At 39.9% G+C, this 14,625-nt stretch overlaps 1 protein-coding gene across 3 annotated transcripts in view; it reads left to right on the top strand.

Annotated features, from left to right (window-relative positions):
* Window positions 1-12,233, top strand: part of prdm16 (PR domain containing 16) — a 169,028-nt gene extending 156,795 nt beyond the window's left edge. For 2 of the 3 annotated variants that reach the window (XM_063886978.1, XM_063886969.1), the window contains exons 10-17: window positions 67-154; window positions 1,944-2,113; window positions 2,253-2,330; window positions 2,965-3,134; window positions 3,928-4,099; window positions 7,021-7,278; window positions 7,711-7,888; window positions 8,674-12,233. In XM_063886978.1, the coding sequence (XP_063743048.1) occupies window positions 67-154; window positions 1,944-2,113; window positions 2,253-2,330; window positions 2,965-3,134; window positions 3,928-4,099; window positions 7,021-7,278; window positions 7,711-7,888; window positions 8,674-8,808 (1,249 nt within the window). In that variant the 3' untranslated portion in view covers window positions 8,809-12,233. The remainder of the gene's footprint in view (window positions 1-66; window positions 155-1,943; window positions 2,114-2,252; window positions 2,331-2,964; window positions 3,135-3,927; window positions 4,100-7,020; window positions 7,279-7,710; window positions 7,889-8,673) is intronic. The other variant, XM_063886986.1, reaches the window with a different exon arrangement.
* The last annotated feature ends 2,392 nt before the right edge of the window (window positions 12,234-14,625 follow it).

Below are 14,625 nucleotides of genomic sequence, written 5' to 3'. Positions count from 1 at the left end.
TTTATTATTTGATTGGAGGTTATATATGAAATTGGTACGTAACCCTCTGCCTTGTTGTTGGTCCAGCAGGGTGGAAAAGAGGAAGCTACTCGACCCCGTAGGAGCTCTGAAGGAAAAATTCCTCAGGCCCTCAGCACCACTCTTCCATCCACAGGTAAACTCACACCCTATACACACATACACAAGGAAGGCTGTTGGTTTATTTTAGGTAGAAACAGTAAATGTTACGTGCACTTCGAACAGGGAGTACCAAACAGGGGAATTGACCTCCAGGTATTGCATAAAGGCTGATTATTCCCAGATGCAATCGACTATTATTTTCAAACCATGTATTATGTGAAAATACCTCACTCTTGCCTCCCACGCTGCTGCAACCTGACTTGATAGGGCCCTATGCACCATCATTCCACACTGTTGATGTTATTTTCTCAAGGGTTCTGTATGATTTCTTCCTTTGTTTACTGAATGGCGCCTGTGTACCTCGTCACTTCTACCTTTTTTCAGAAGACATAGTCTGTTATCGCAGCCCCTTTGATAATCAGTCACATTGTTTGACTGTCCCCAGACCCTCCCTACCTCTACAAATCTTGATTACAAGCAATGATAGTATTAATAAAAAAGAGAATAATAACCGTTTGAATTGTAACAAACTGCCTCTCTTGGCCAGGCTAATCTTAGTTGTGGCATTGTTTCATGTACTGGGAGCCCACAGGCCAGCTAATAACTCAACCCCCTCCAAATTCTTTTCTGTGGCTGGCTGGCTGGCTAGATAATAGCACCGTGTCCATCAAGGACATCCTGTGTTTGTCTCCAGGAGAATGGGGGGCTCTCGTTGGGGAAACAGTTTAATCTGACCTGGAAATCTGTGTCCTCTATCAACTGTGACTTTGCAAAACACTCATTTGGTGCATAAACAGACAGATACATTTAAACATGAACAAGCATTTTCATGTATGGCATTACACATGTATGTAGTTTAGTCTAACAAATGTGTGATAAAATAGCTAATAGGGAAAGCAATTTGCATGCAAAGAATAATATAATGGCACCATTACATTCACCATGTTCTCGTAACATTTCATTATTCATCACAGGATGATGAAATTACATCTCATCATTAATCAGTATCCCCAATTTTTTACAATTTTCACACACTCCATGTAAAAAAAATGCCCCATATCAGACTCCCAGCTGTGATCCTCCCAGTGATCTAAACACAATGCCACCTCTAATTCAGTCTCATGACCGAATCACTCTGCTCCCCTCCACCCGTTCTCAGACTGCGAATAAACACATCGAGACGGAGTGTCTGTCCCTGTCCGTCCCGTCCTGTATTCACTAAAAAAGGAAGGATGTAAGCTGTTTTGGCAAATAAACTCCTACATAACTCGCCCCCTTTGTTCACAAGCTTGTAGGAGCGGGGAAGCGGCTATCAGTTGGGGGTATCTCAAACTATATTGTACAGCTCCAATTAGGGCTCTTGAATGCCTCATTTAGCCTGCAACAATAGCTGATGCAGAAGACTGTAAGAGGTAAAGAACAAAGCACCGAATCAGGAGGTGAGGGTGTATTGAGTAAGAGGGGGGGGTGTACTTGAGTGTTTGTGAATGTGTTATAGGTCAGGGAGGTGACTCGCTTTTAGCACAAACAAGGCTAACCTGATATACTGCTTCCTCAAAGCTTCCGCTCTCTGTCTCCTCCCTCGCTCTCGTTTTTTTCTGGCATTGTGTCTTTGTTTTCAAAGTTTCCTTTGCTCTTTTAACACACACACACACACACACACACACACACACACACACACACACACACACACACTGTATATATATATATATATATATTATCTCAATTAATTTGATCCACTTAAGGTAAAATCTTTTGAAAAATATATTCTGAAAACATTTGATCTCACCTGCTCCCTTTTTGGTTTTCTGCTATTACTTCAGATGTCAGCCATGGAGAACATGACAGAGAAGCTGGAGAGCTTTGGCGCTCTGAAGCTGGACATGCCACACAATTCGCTTCAACACGCTCATCCACTGTTCAATTTCCGCTCCCCTCCACCTTCCCTCTCAGACGCCATCCTCCGCAAAGGCAAGGAGCGTTACTCCTGCAGGTAATTGCCTTGTAGATCGCCGCATTACTCACAGTGTTGCTGTGTGTTTTTTCATAGATGGAAACTGCATAACGTTTTTGCAATGATAATAAAATACACTGATAACTCAACTACCCTTTCTGTCCATTCTGCCCTCCAGGTACTGTGGGAAAATCTTTCCTCGTTCGGCAAACCTCACAAGACACTTGCGGACACACACAGGGGAACAACCCTACAGGTATTTTACTTTGGTTCGGTCTACTCTTTAATCCTTTTGAAATGCTCTTTGCCATCGCAGACAATGTTTTTTTCCTTTGCGTTGCTCCTATTTCCCACACTTGTAATCCCTTTGCTCTGCTCTGCTTTTGTTGTGTTTTTGTTTGGCTGAATTAATTTCTTGACTCACTTTACTTGCATAACAGTACACTACAGTACAGTACAATAGTCATGTGGTATGAATGTTTTTCTGAAAAAGACAGCTCTTGGATCATGTTAGTAACTGTTACAGCCAGATGACATGATTAGAGGTATCAGATCGGTGCATCCTAGGGGACGATTGGCCTCATCTGTTTCTATTTATCTAAAATAAAAATGCAATTGAAAACTGTATGTTAATTGATTTCGATTTAATTTTTTTTACTCTGCAGGGCTCTTTTCCAATATCCTAATTTGTATTTTAGCCTACTGCTAATGCCTAACACTTATTAGCTTTTTTTTCTAAAATCAAAAGTATTTTTCTTAACAAACAAGCCTAAAGGAACACTTTGTTCACCTCAGTAGGTGAATAGTAAAATCCCCATTAATACTGTCCCTGTTAAATATGCCATGCTTATTTAAAGCCACCTTCACAACCTTCTGTTCTCCTTTGGCAGGTGTAAATACTGTGACCGCTCATTCAGCATCTCATCAAATCTTCAACGCCACGTCCGCAACATCCATAACAAGGAGAAACCCTTCAAGTGTCACCTGTGCAACCGCTGCTTCGGTCAGCAAACCAACCTTGACCGCCATCTCAAGAAGCACGAGCATGAGAACATTCCTGGTCAGTTTTCAACTTGTATTACTCAATTTTCTCTGAGAAAAGTTCAGCTGTGAGAGCTGAAACAAAGTTATTTAACAGGGACTTATGTGTTATGCTAATGGTTTGAATGATTGCCTCATATTACCCATTTGGAAAATTCTAAATCTTCACTTTAACTTGGGAATGATATAAAGTAGGAAAACCACTTAATTAAAGAATTCACACTTAAATTTCCTACTGTGTTGCCAAAAACAGCCTCCAGGGTGCCACTGAATATGGAAGGAACAGAGAGTTGTTGACTGAATGAATGTGTTTGAGAATTTACATGTAGTAGTCCATCCTTCACAGTTGTGCTTACTTAAATTGGGAATGACAAAATAATAAAACAAGGCAATACGCTTGGTTTCCACTTTATGCAACATATTATAACTTAGTGGAGCTGTACATTGCCAACAATACGCAATTTCTTACGCAAATACCAAGAGTTGCCATATTTTTACTTGAATATGTTAATATTAGGCAGTTCATACCAAAGTTTCTGTGGCCGGATGCCCAGATGTTTTGTTTCTTAATGTTTCTTTGATTAGAACAGTGAACAGTCAACTCAAATTAAGCCATTACTTCTGCTGCTTAACATATATTAAATATTGCATATACACATTTTAGATATACAATACAAATGTAAATAATGTTTACAAATATCCTCAATTTATTTAACAATCTCATTAATTAATCTATTTTGTATGTCTGATGATCATCATTCTAATCACGTTCATGTGTGTATTGTGTATGTCTTCACTCCTTCCCCCAACAGTGAGCCAACAGTCCGGGATGCTTTCCAACCTGGGAACCACCATCTCCTCTCCAAACTCCGAGCCAGAAAATCATGCACTTTTAGATGAGAAGGAGGACTCATACTTCTCAGAAATCCGCAACTTCATTTCCAACAGTGAGATGAACCAGGCCTCAAGCTCCACAGAAAAGAGGTAATTAAAAAAAACTTGCACGCACAGCGCACATTTGTATTACGATTTTTGCAAAGACCTGACAGATATGGAAGAACAGAGACAAACACATATTTTTAACCTAAAGCAACAGTTTAGTTCAGTACTCTTAATTTTTTTACCCCCTTCCTTTTCCCTGTACACAACAGCAGCCTGCAAGCACTTGGTGCACAGTGCCCTCTAGTGGGCTCATTTGTATGGCATCATTGACCTGCATACTGACACTAGCTTGAGTTAGTAACTAATTAACTAACTGCAACTTTTATAAGCCATTGTAAATGATGCAAAAGAAAACAAACAGAGCTATACCTGTTGCTTTGACATTATGCAGTATTTCTTTTAAATTTTGCACATGAGAGTTACTTTGAGATTTTTTTGCTGAATTACATTTCGGGACAAAGGTGTATTTTAACAGCACATAAACATGATGTTTTATATTTGCTATATTCCATGCATGCTGATTTATTCAAAATGTATTGTAGTTCACCTTTAAAACTTGCTTGATTTTTTTTCTCCAGTCTGTCAAATTTCAGCCGTGTATAAAGTTTAGCTAGAGCTGTTTATTGGGAAGAATTTAAATTCATATCGAGAGTAAAGACCCTTTAGACTGTGGCAGGAGTGAACATCCGGTGTGTGTTTGGTTGCACTTTTTTTTTGTTGCACGCCATAACTTATAAAGTGAATAATATGGTCCACTGGAAGAAGAGTTGAGCACGCTGTGTTCAGTCCTATAATACTTTTTTGTCTTAGTTTCTCAGTTGTTGTGAAATTTCGGGCAAGATTTCTTGACTCACTTTACTTGCATAACAGTACACTACAGTACAGTACAATAGTCATGTGGTATGAATGTTTTTCTGAAAAAAGACAGCAAATTTCAGGCCAGATTTCAGAAAAGAAAGGGGATTGCTTATATTCTTGACTCTATACACTCTCTGTCCCGCTCTAGTTCTCAATGTGAATTCCTTTCTGGTAGTCTCACTTTCTGTCTGTCTCTTCCTCCACCCCCCTCTCTCTTGTCAACATGCATTATGGCCAGCAGACCCAGTGGCAGTTAGGCCCCTCTGCCATCTGGGATCAATACTGAGTCTCATCCACAACAAGCCGGTCTGACATTTTAATATCTGTAATTCAGACTAAGTATAATGCTTTCTGTCCTCCCCCAGACAGCCTGCTGTTTATTTTCCCTTTGAGTGACTGAAGTCAAACGCTGAATGCAAACATTTTCATGGATGACTATCTGTAATCGCTCTTAACCGCCCGCGCAGAATAGTTTCTCTCGTTTGTCAGCCTCATAGCCAGTCAAAATAAAAGTGGTGGCTCTTTTCTCACATGAAAACTTTGTCGGACCAGTTTACATAATGAGGAGATGCTGAGGCAGCACTGCTGCTCTGAGGGTAAGCAGTTTCAAACAAACAAGTTAGGGAGTTTTGCAGATTTGCAGATTTGCAGTTCTTAAGAGGATCTCCTCTGGACCGTTATCCAGGTCATAATTAGGGCTGGAATGAGGACCCAGGCCATGGCTGGAGCTCAATGGTTTGGATAAATTTACAGTTGGAGCTGGTTCCTTGTCTGGGACTGGGCTATAACAACTGGCAGTCTAGACCCTGAGGGGGATTCAGGTTGAGGCATTTATCTAGGAGATCCACTGATGATGGAGCTCTTCCCCCATCCACCCGCTATATTCATACCCCCAGCTCGCTAACACAAACACCCAACTGACGTGTTTAGACTGAATGACAAAACCCAGGGCCCCTTATGTCAGAGCTACGCTTCTTTTCTGCGTACACAGGCATGGGCTTTTCCCCCGCCAACCAGCTCCACAATTTGATTATGGTGATATTTAATCTAGATTGAAAGAGGAGAACTTTTTTACCCCCCCAAAGTCCCCCTACCCAAATTTACCCACCCACTGTGTGTGACCCAATCCTGTCCCTATGCACCCCTTCCCAAAGGTAATCCTGTCCGAGTTGATGAATGTCCACTGTGTGGCAGAAAATGGAAGGGGTAAATTTGCCTTCCCAGAGGAAATGATATCATGAGCCATGACATCGTGGTCTGGGGGTGAGGTAGGGGGGTTGGGGTGCTGGCTGGAAAATGTACAGATGGCAGGTTATAATGGTGGTGTGCTGATAGCCTGTTTGCAGATCAGCCATCGTCTTTCCTCAGTCACACAGAGTATGTTCCACCATTAAAGGATGCAGAGGAGCCGGTCTGAGGCGGGCCCTCTCCTGCTCTGTTTCTGAAGAGCGGGCCAATTAATCATGTGTGGGCCGTTTGAAAAGCGCTCCGGGCAGACTGTCGGCACCAACACTGTGTGTGTGGAGTCGAACTGTGCCTGCTGTCAACAGATTATTTATGTTTGCTCTCTGCTTGTGATGAGTCATGTTTTTAGATAGTCAGGAAATGGTTCCAGCCTCCCAGCTATAGACAGGACAGACAAACTAAAATAATATTGTTGGTTGATTTTTAAATGCAAAACAAGGCTTTGACAATGAAGAAAATTTAAAACATGCATTAGCACCAGAGATATAAGCCCTGATTACAACACTACCCATGATTTAGATTTTTAGTGTCCTTTTCCTTTGACTCTCCCTGATTGGCTGAGTAGACTGCTCACATTTTTATCAAATTATTCAAAGAAGCTTAGAGAGCTGTGTAATAAATTCTTTAAGAGTCATAAATTACTTCGGACATTTTTTTTTTACCTTCAAAATGTAAGTCTTTTTTCATTTTTAGCAATGTTTGAGATTTTCTTTCTACAAGGGACAAGCACTGCCGCAGACCAGATACACATAACTTCACATGTTTCCTATTCTGAAAGTCACTTATACGGGAGCTTATAAGAAACTGTTGCTAATATCCCTCACACGTCTTCTCTACTTTGCCCTTTGATCCCTCTGCAGATCAGACCAGGCCGAGGAGGAACGCCCACCCAGCCACAGTTTGTCAAACTCCAAGCTAGGGCTCCAGGGGCTGGAGGAGGAGGAAGAGGAAGTGGAGGGCGATGATGAGGAAGAGGAGGAAGGCAGCTTGACAGAAAAGTCTCACGACGAAGCGCCTGAGTCCCCATCTCCTGTCACAACAGGACTGTATGAGGAAGACGACGAGGAGGAAGAGACGGAGACGGCTCCGTTAGCTATGAGCTATGAACACACTCGCAGGTATTCATTTTGTTGACTTAACAGAAAACCACAAATGTCAGTGTTCATAGACGCTGATCACTTCTACAACAAACCTTTAACAGCAACCACCCGTTATACCTTCTTTTGATTGTAGCTTATGGCAATACTACAGACGTGAAACATGGATTTAATGTATAGATTCCCTTTACAGTAAAAAAAGACGTTCCGCTCCTGCTCTTCTCTTTTTAACCTTCTCCTAGTTTATTCCCTCTCCCTGTCTTTATATTAATCGTACCTCTTCTTTTCTCTTCTTTCACCTCAACTTCCTCCTTTCATTTGCCTTCCCCCCATCCATCGCACTAACACTCCATCAATCTATTTACGTCCATCCATTTTCCCATCCACCCGTCCATCTCCCATCCCGTCCATACTTCCCTATTTCCCGCCGTCCATCCACCCCTCGGTGTGCAGGTGTATAGAAGAGGGCTCTCTCTTGGACCTTGAGGGTCTGCCCAGCTTTCCCAAGAGCCTGGAGGGGTTACGTAAAGCAGCCAGTGACGAGCAACCCTTTGATGTTAAAGACATATTTAACACTTCACTAGAGTCGGAGGCATTGAAAGAGACATTGTACAGGCAGGCTAAAACCCAGGTATGTGACTGGCTTGTGAATGTCCACTCAAAGAAGGAGGGACAGAAAAACATGCTCTCCTAAATAGAAATAAGGAAGGACAAAATGCCTCCTGTGGCTTTCGAGATAAGAGAGGTGATGGACTCTTTTAGCTTTCCAGATGCTTAAAAAATATTTTATTTTCATTTAACAATGGCTTTAACTGTAGCTGGATTAAAGCACCCTCACAACTTCTCCTCTCTCCCAACCTACTAACATTTTACCTGTAAACTGATCTTATCTTCTCTGTGATCTTCAGTTTTATGATGAATTCTTCTACCAAGAAGTCCAATAAAGCAAGGAAACATATTTGGACTAATGACCAATAAACATCACCAGTAAAAATGATGGCCCCTGAAATAACACCTAAATAAGACCTTATTTACCACAGTTAATCAAAAAAAAAATGTTTTAAGACCCTTTTCATACGTTTTAAAACCGCATCACCTTTTTCTGTTGCCGTGAAAATGTCACACTACAGTAGGTCATTTGAAATTGTCAAGTATGCCATAAAAGGTCCTAGTATAGTATGCCAAGAAAATGTGATTGTATTATCGGCCCATCTCAAAAAATACTCTGTATGGATTAGTGCAATGCAAATGTCACAAAAAGCCATAGTTTGGACATATTTAATGTCATAGCACAGTATGTCATAAACATGTCAGTGTGGGAAAAAAGAATTGAGCAAAGAGAATTTCTTCTAAATACAGTATGTGTTTGAAAATATTGAGTTTCCTTCATTTAAAAGCCACTTTTTTCTCGTGCAGGCTTATGCAATGATGCTGTCTCTCTCGGAGAACAACCCTTTGCACGCGCCCTCCCAGAACTCTCTGGATGCTTGGCTGAGCTTGGGAGGTGGACCGTCTGAGACGAGCAGCTTTCACCCGCTCAACCACATCTAGACCAGAGAGCGAGTGAGAGAGACGAAGTGGGAGATTGAGTAGGAGGAACGTTAGTTTCACAAATGGATAGAAACAAAAGACTGAGTGAAGTAGTAGAAACGTGGACACCAGAGAATTCAGTGTCATAAACATTTAAGATAGAAAGAATATGTGTGTGTGTGTGTGTGTGTGTGTGTGTGTGTGTGTGTGTGTGTGTGTGTGTGTGTGTGTGTGTGTGTGTGTGTGTGTGTCTGTGTCTGTGTGTCTGTGTGTCTGTGTCTGTGTGTCTGTGTGTCTGTGTGCACGTCTTTGTGTGAGTGAGTGAGTGAGTGAGTGAGTGAGTGAGTGAGTGAGTGAGTGAGTGAGTGAGTGAGTGAGTGAGTGAGTGAGTGAGATAAAGGAGGCAGAGATCGTCCCTAAATGAGGCATCTCGCAAGACTCTGTCAAAAAGAAAGCACTGCTAAGCTCCTGTTGATGTGAAGGACATGATGAATGCTTCTCAACAGCATTGAAACTCTGCATTACTCTGATCATCCCCAAGTCCACAAGGCTCACTCCAGCACCACAGAGACTCTGCGTAAAGCTCTCATAAAAACACTTAATGACTAGTACGTCTCTAAAGTCTGTGTACACCTCCTTCTACAAGCACTGCAGCATCGGCACTGCATCAGCAATGCATGTCCACATGGTGGTGCTGTTTCAGCAGGAACATAGTGGGCGCGTGCACTACTGTCTCCAGGTTTCCCCCACCAATCACGTGCGACTCATTAACTGATTTTGTTTCAGTTCTACCTGCAGAATCAACAATAGCACCGCACTAAAAGTTACTTGAGGAAATGACAGCTCCAGTAGACTGTTGATTTTTGATGATTACATGGAGAATGATGTTCAATGTTCAAATGTGCAAAGCAACTGGTGATTTTGATGAGCTATCTGGGACACTAGCCATTGTAATTGGTTACCCAATTTGATCATGCTGAAAATGAATTTAAATCATACTCAAAAAATGAGGAAAGTCTTTCTCTGCTTGTTTATTTCATCGTCATTTGTTAATTTTATTCACTTTCTCTCCTCTTAGATACCACAGTATTGTTTTGTTGTAGGCACCACAGTGCTAAATTGTTAATATAATTATTTTAGAGAAGGACCAAAATTGTATGATATTGTCATATGATGTACAAAATAACCTAGATGTTCATAGCAAGAGTGGTATGTGCCAAATAACCCATAGAAAATGTTTTGTTCTCTGACAATCATTTAATTTCCAAGGGGCTTGCATTTGCTGTCATAGTTCTTTTTTGTTTTATTATTACGCTCTTATATATATCTGATTTCAGAAGTGTGTGTATGTATTTATTTCTGGTTGTTTTGTCATGACTCGAGGAGTGAAAATGAAGACATGTCATTTTATCCCTCTTCTCTTGATACTGAAGGAATGAACGTCTATCAGAGGGAGATTCTGAATCTCTGGTTTTGATGCGTTAGTGTGCCAAAATTTGAAAGAACCCATGAAATTAATTGTTTTTATTTATAGTGAAAGATAGCTGTAGTTAGCTCAGATACTATTTGGCAATGTAACGTCCTGCAGTGTTTGGTTTTAACCTTTTTCAATTCAACCATTTACCCAGTATGCTGAGTGTGTCTTTGAATTGGGTGGAGTATTACGGAAGGATACTTGGACACCTTTCACTATGAAGGTCAGAGGAGGCCATTACGTTGTCACATTATTGAATCTGACTAGTTTCTAACACATCAAGCTCCTCCCCCCTCTGGTTTTTTATTTTAAACATGCAGTGTAAAAAAATATTATTCTTTTTTATATTAGTTTTCCTATGTTACATGGTCTAAAGTCTAACAACAAAGTCTGCATGAATATCTGGTCTTCGCTGCAAGAAACAACAGAACCGCCTGTCATGCAAGCGGGAGGCAAAGACTTATAAAACCAACAACACGAAACAACACCTGGATTTAAAATGTACATAATTATGTCAGTTGGTCTTTCCAACACATGCAAAACAATATGTAGTTAATTTGAGATAGAAAAACCCGGAAACACTTGATCATGATTTGGACTTAATAATCCCTTTTTTCTGAAACCATAATAAAAACTCATTCCATGTTGTCCACTAGGTAGCTGTGCCATGAAGGGCATGAGTCATTTACTGTAGATAACTGTAGATAGCTGCAGGAGCAGGGGGGTGGGCATTGTGGATTGTTGTTGCCTTGGTCCTCCCTGCGTACTGGGACTCTCAGAATTAGGCCTGATGCTGTTTTTTCAAAGTCGTACTTAAACCATATGGGTCCAAGCCATAACCTGATCAGGCTTAGGTCTCTAGAAAACATAGAACACAAAAACATTTTCGGACTGGTTCGTTTTTTCTCAGCATAGATGAGCAACTCGAATGGATAGATAGAAAAATTGAAACAGAAGCACTGTAATTTTTATTCATGCCAGCAGGTGGTAGTGTGATGCTGGGACTGCTACATCATCTCATTTTTCTAAAGACAAAAGTCTTTTTTATAATTCTACTGAATGAGATTTAATTCATGGTAAACACATTGTTTTCACAAGTCGTGGTTATAAAACATAAAGCCTTTGGTTGCTACGTTTTAAAATTGACTATATGTAGTAACTCATGTCATGGACTACTGTAATAAGTACGCGCTGTGGAAAGCTAAGGAATTGAAGGCATTGAAGTATTCCATTTTGCCAACTTCAGAAAGTATTCTGGCAGATGGTCGCTGAAAAATGTTTCAGCATAATAGAACATGGTTGCTGTTTTCCCCCCACTGTTACAGGAGAAAGTAAAAATATACTTACTGTTTCTTTTTAACTGTATAGTATTTTAAAGAATGAAAAAACAATGGTGCATTTGTCTGAAAAAAAGAAATCATTGAAAAATATGGGTTTAAATGGATGGTGCTTGTTTTGTTCGAATCTGAGTTGTATATCGCCTCTGTTATGTTTATTGAAAACAAACAACAAACAAAAAAAAGATATTGTGCATGACGTGTTTAGCAGTCATAATGATGTCCATTTGTGAAATGTGTATCAAATCAAAAAATGATAAAAAAAGAAAAGAAAAAAATAAATCCGTAGATGCACTTATTGTACATGTGGTTAGATTGTTAGGTTTGACTTCAAGTTCTTGACTGCCTTACAGATGTTTGGGCAGCTGGCTCTGAAAGACATTAGAAAAGACTTGTGGGAGAAGACATAATGAAAAACAATAAAGGATTGTAGAATAATATTGAACAATTCTGAAAATTGCAGTTCTTTTGATGCTTGTGATTATTGAAGATGTACTTTAGAGAAATTTCATTGAAAGATATGACTCTGATGTTAATTCTGTAGAATAGCAATGTATACCAAATGTAATCTTTCCAATGCTATGAAGAATTTATACATGAAATTGATATGCAATAAAACCTGTGTGCTTTTTAAATGACAAGTCTACAGTGTATCTATGAGCCGTCAGTGTCTGTCAGGAGTAACTTAGAGAAAACTTCTGGTTGCATGCCAACTAGTGATACATTGCATCAAAGGTTCAAAGGTTTTATTGGTCATATGCACAGCAGATACAGCGTATATGTTGGCAATGAAAATCTTATGTCCCATGCTCCTCCAACAACTCAACATACATGGTGCAAATAAGATAAATAAAATAGTGCAAAAAGAGAGAAGAATATTTACAATAACAACAATAAAGATGTCAAGATGTAAAATATATACATATGTGGAATACATTGAAAGTATTTAAATACTTTACACTGTTGAATGAGGAGGTATGGACAGATGCATATATTACGTATAAACAGATGTATATGGCAGATATGTATAATATATAGATATGTGTACTATAACCAGATATGTATGGCAGATGTGTCTATAATATATATATATATATACATAGATATATATATATATATATATATATTATATATGTATATATTATATATATATATATATATATATATATATAGTATAAGTGGTTTGGTCCGATTGCAGTCCGTTGCAAGCAACAAGCAAGATTTCTGGCTGATCTAAACCTACGGACCTTACTTCCTAACTTGTAAGAGGCTCCTTGGATCCTCCCGTCCTGGTATTGATGGCATTTTTCAACCTCGTTACAGTTAAAAGACCAACCTACCACATACCTCAATACCGAGGTGCTACCTCAAAGTTCCCCTATGGGGCCAGTTGACCCAAGGAGCTGTCATAAGTAGCTGAGATAAAAGTTAAGATCTGAAACACACTGGAAAACTCAATATGGCAATATTAGATCACTTTGGTTCTGTGGAAGAAATTTAACTGTGGAGCAATCATTAGAAAATGTAACAGAGACATGTGCAAAAGACCTTCTGGTAACATTGATCTGGGGTCTCCAAGCAAGATGACACTTCAAAAAAGATCACAAGAACATGTGAGCTACAATTCCCCAGATACTAATCATTAGGGAGAAAGTGAATGACAGCAAAAGATCAGAAACCAAATAACAGAGCTACCATCAAACAAACTATGCCGCCAGGGACTTAAATCCTGCAGTTCACAGACTGTTCCCCCTGCTTTACAATGCCAGTTCTGTCCCTGGCCCGACTGAATTTGCTAAGGCCTTTGGTTCCACAAGTTTGGGAGAAATGCATTGGTCCAGATGTAATACCATAGAACTTTTATCATAAAAACTCACTTTTGTCGTTTGGGGTTAGTATAACATTGGCTTGAGTTTATATCCAAAAACAAAAACACTTTTATTTTACAGGGTGAACAATGCATTTGCTTTTTTTTGCACAAAGGGACGCAGGACGATTGTTTGATCCTTTTTAAAAGGATAAGAAATGAACCATTTTTATCGTGAGATTTTTTGATGAAACACTGACTCCTCTATCATTATGGTAACTGATAAGTTGTTGGTTGCTTGAGATAAATAAAAACAAAACCAAACAACACCGCAGTGCAACGAAGATGGCATTCGTAAGAACATTGAATTCCCCTGGCCATACAGACAATGGTCCAGATCTCAAAATAAAAAAGATAGAAAAAAAGTTTTTGGATGGAATTGAAAAAGTTGTGTTTTTGCACGACGAGCCCCAAAACAACACTGGATTTATGGAGTATCTGCATGAGGAATGGGAAATATACAGCAAATTGTTAATGAAAACCTTGTGAAATAACAGAAAAGTATTTGACCTCTGTATTGCATGCAAATCTCAACAAAGTAATGAAAATGATCAATTTTTTATTGAAAAGATTATTTATATATGTATGTGTGTACTAAAAACAGATGTGAGTAGGACATTCACACAGCTCAGGAGTTCAGCAGTCTTATAGCCTGTGGTATAAAACTGTCTCTGAGTCTGGTGGTCTTGGTCCGGATGCTGCAGTACCGTCTGCCAGACGGCAACAGACAGAACAGATTGTTGCTGGGGTGATGGGGGTCCTTTAATATCCTACCGGCCTTCTTCCTACACCGCTGGGTGTAGAGGTCCTCCATGGATGGCAGCTCCGTCCTGGTGATGTGCTGTGCAGTTTTCACCACCCTCTGTAGAGTCTAACGGATGAGGGCGGTGCAAGTGCCATACCAGGCGGTGATGCAGCCAGTCAGGATACTCTTGATGGTGCACCTGTAGAAGTTGCAGAGTATCCTGGAGTCCATGTTGAACTTCCACAGCCTGTGTCTGTCATTAATGTTAGTGCTGTTAGATAAAGTTAAAGATCTAAGTAAACACATTGGAAGTAGTATTCTCAAAGTGGCAGTCTATTCAGATCTACTTTAGAGTTTCTGTGGATATCCCAGCTTTATATAGTGTCTTCTGCTGATCAATCATTACTGAAAATGT

The sequence above is a fragment of the Eleginops maclovinus genome, chromosome 1 (assembly GCF_036324505.1).
Source record: "Eleginops maclovinus isolate JMC-PN-2008 ecotype Puerto Natales chromosome 1, JC_Emac_rtc_rv5, whole genome shotgun sequence".
In the NCBI taxonomy this organism is placed as follows: domain Eukaryota; kingdom Metazoa; phylum Chordata; class Actinopteri; order Perciformes; family Eleginopidae; genus Eleginops; species Eleginops maclovinus.
This window is presented reverse-complemented; position numbering and strand designations above follow the sequence as displayed.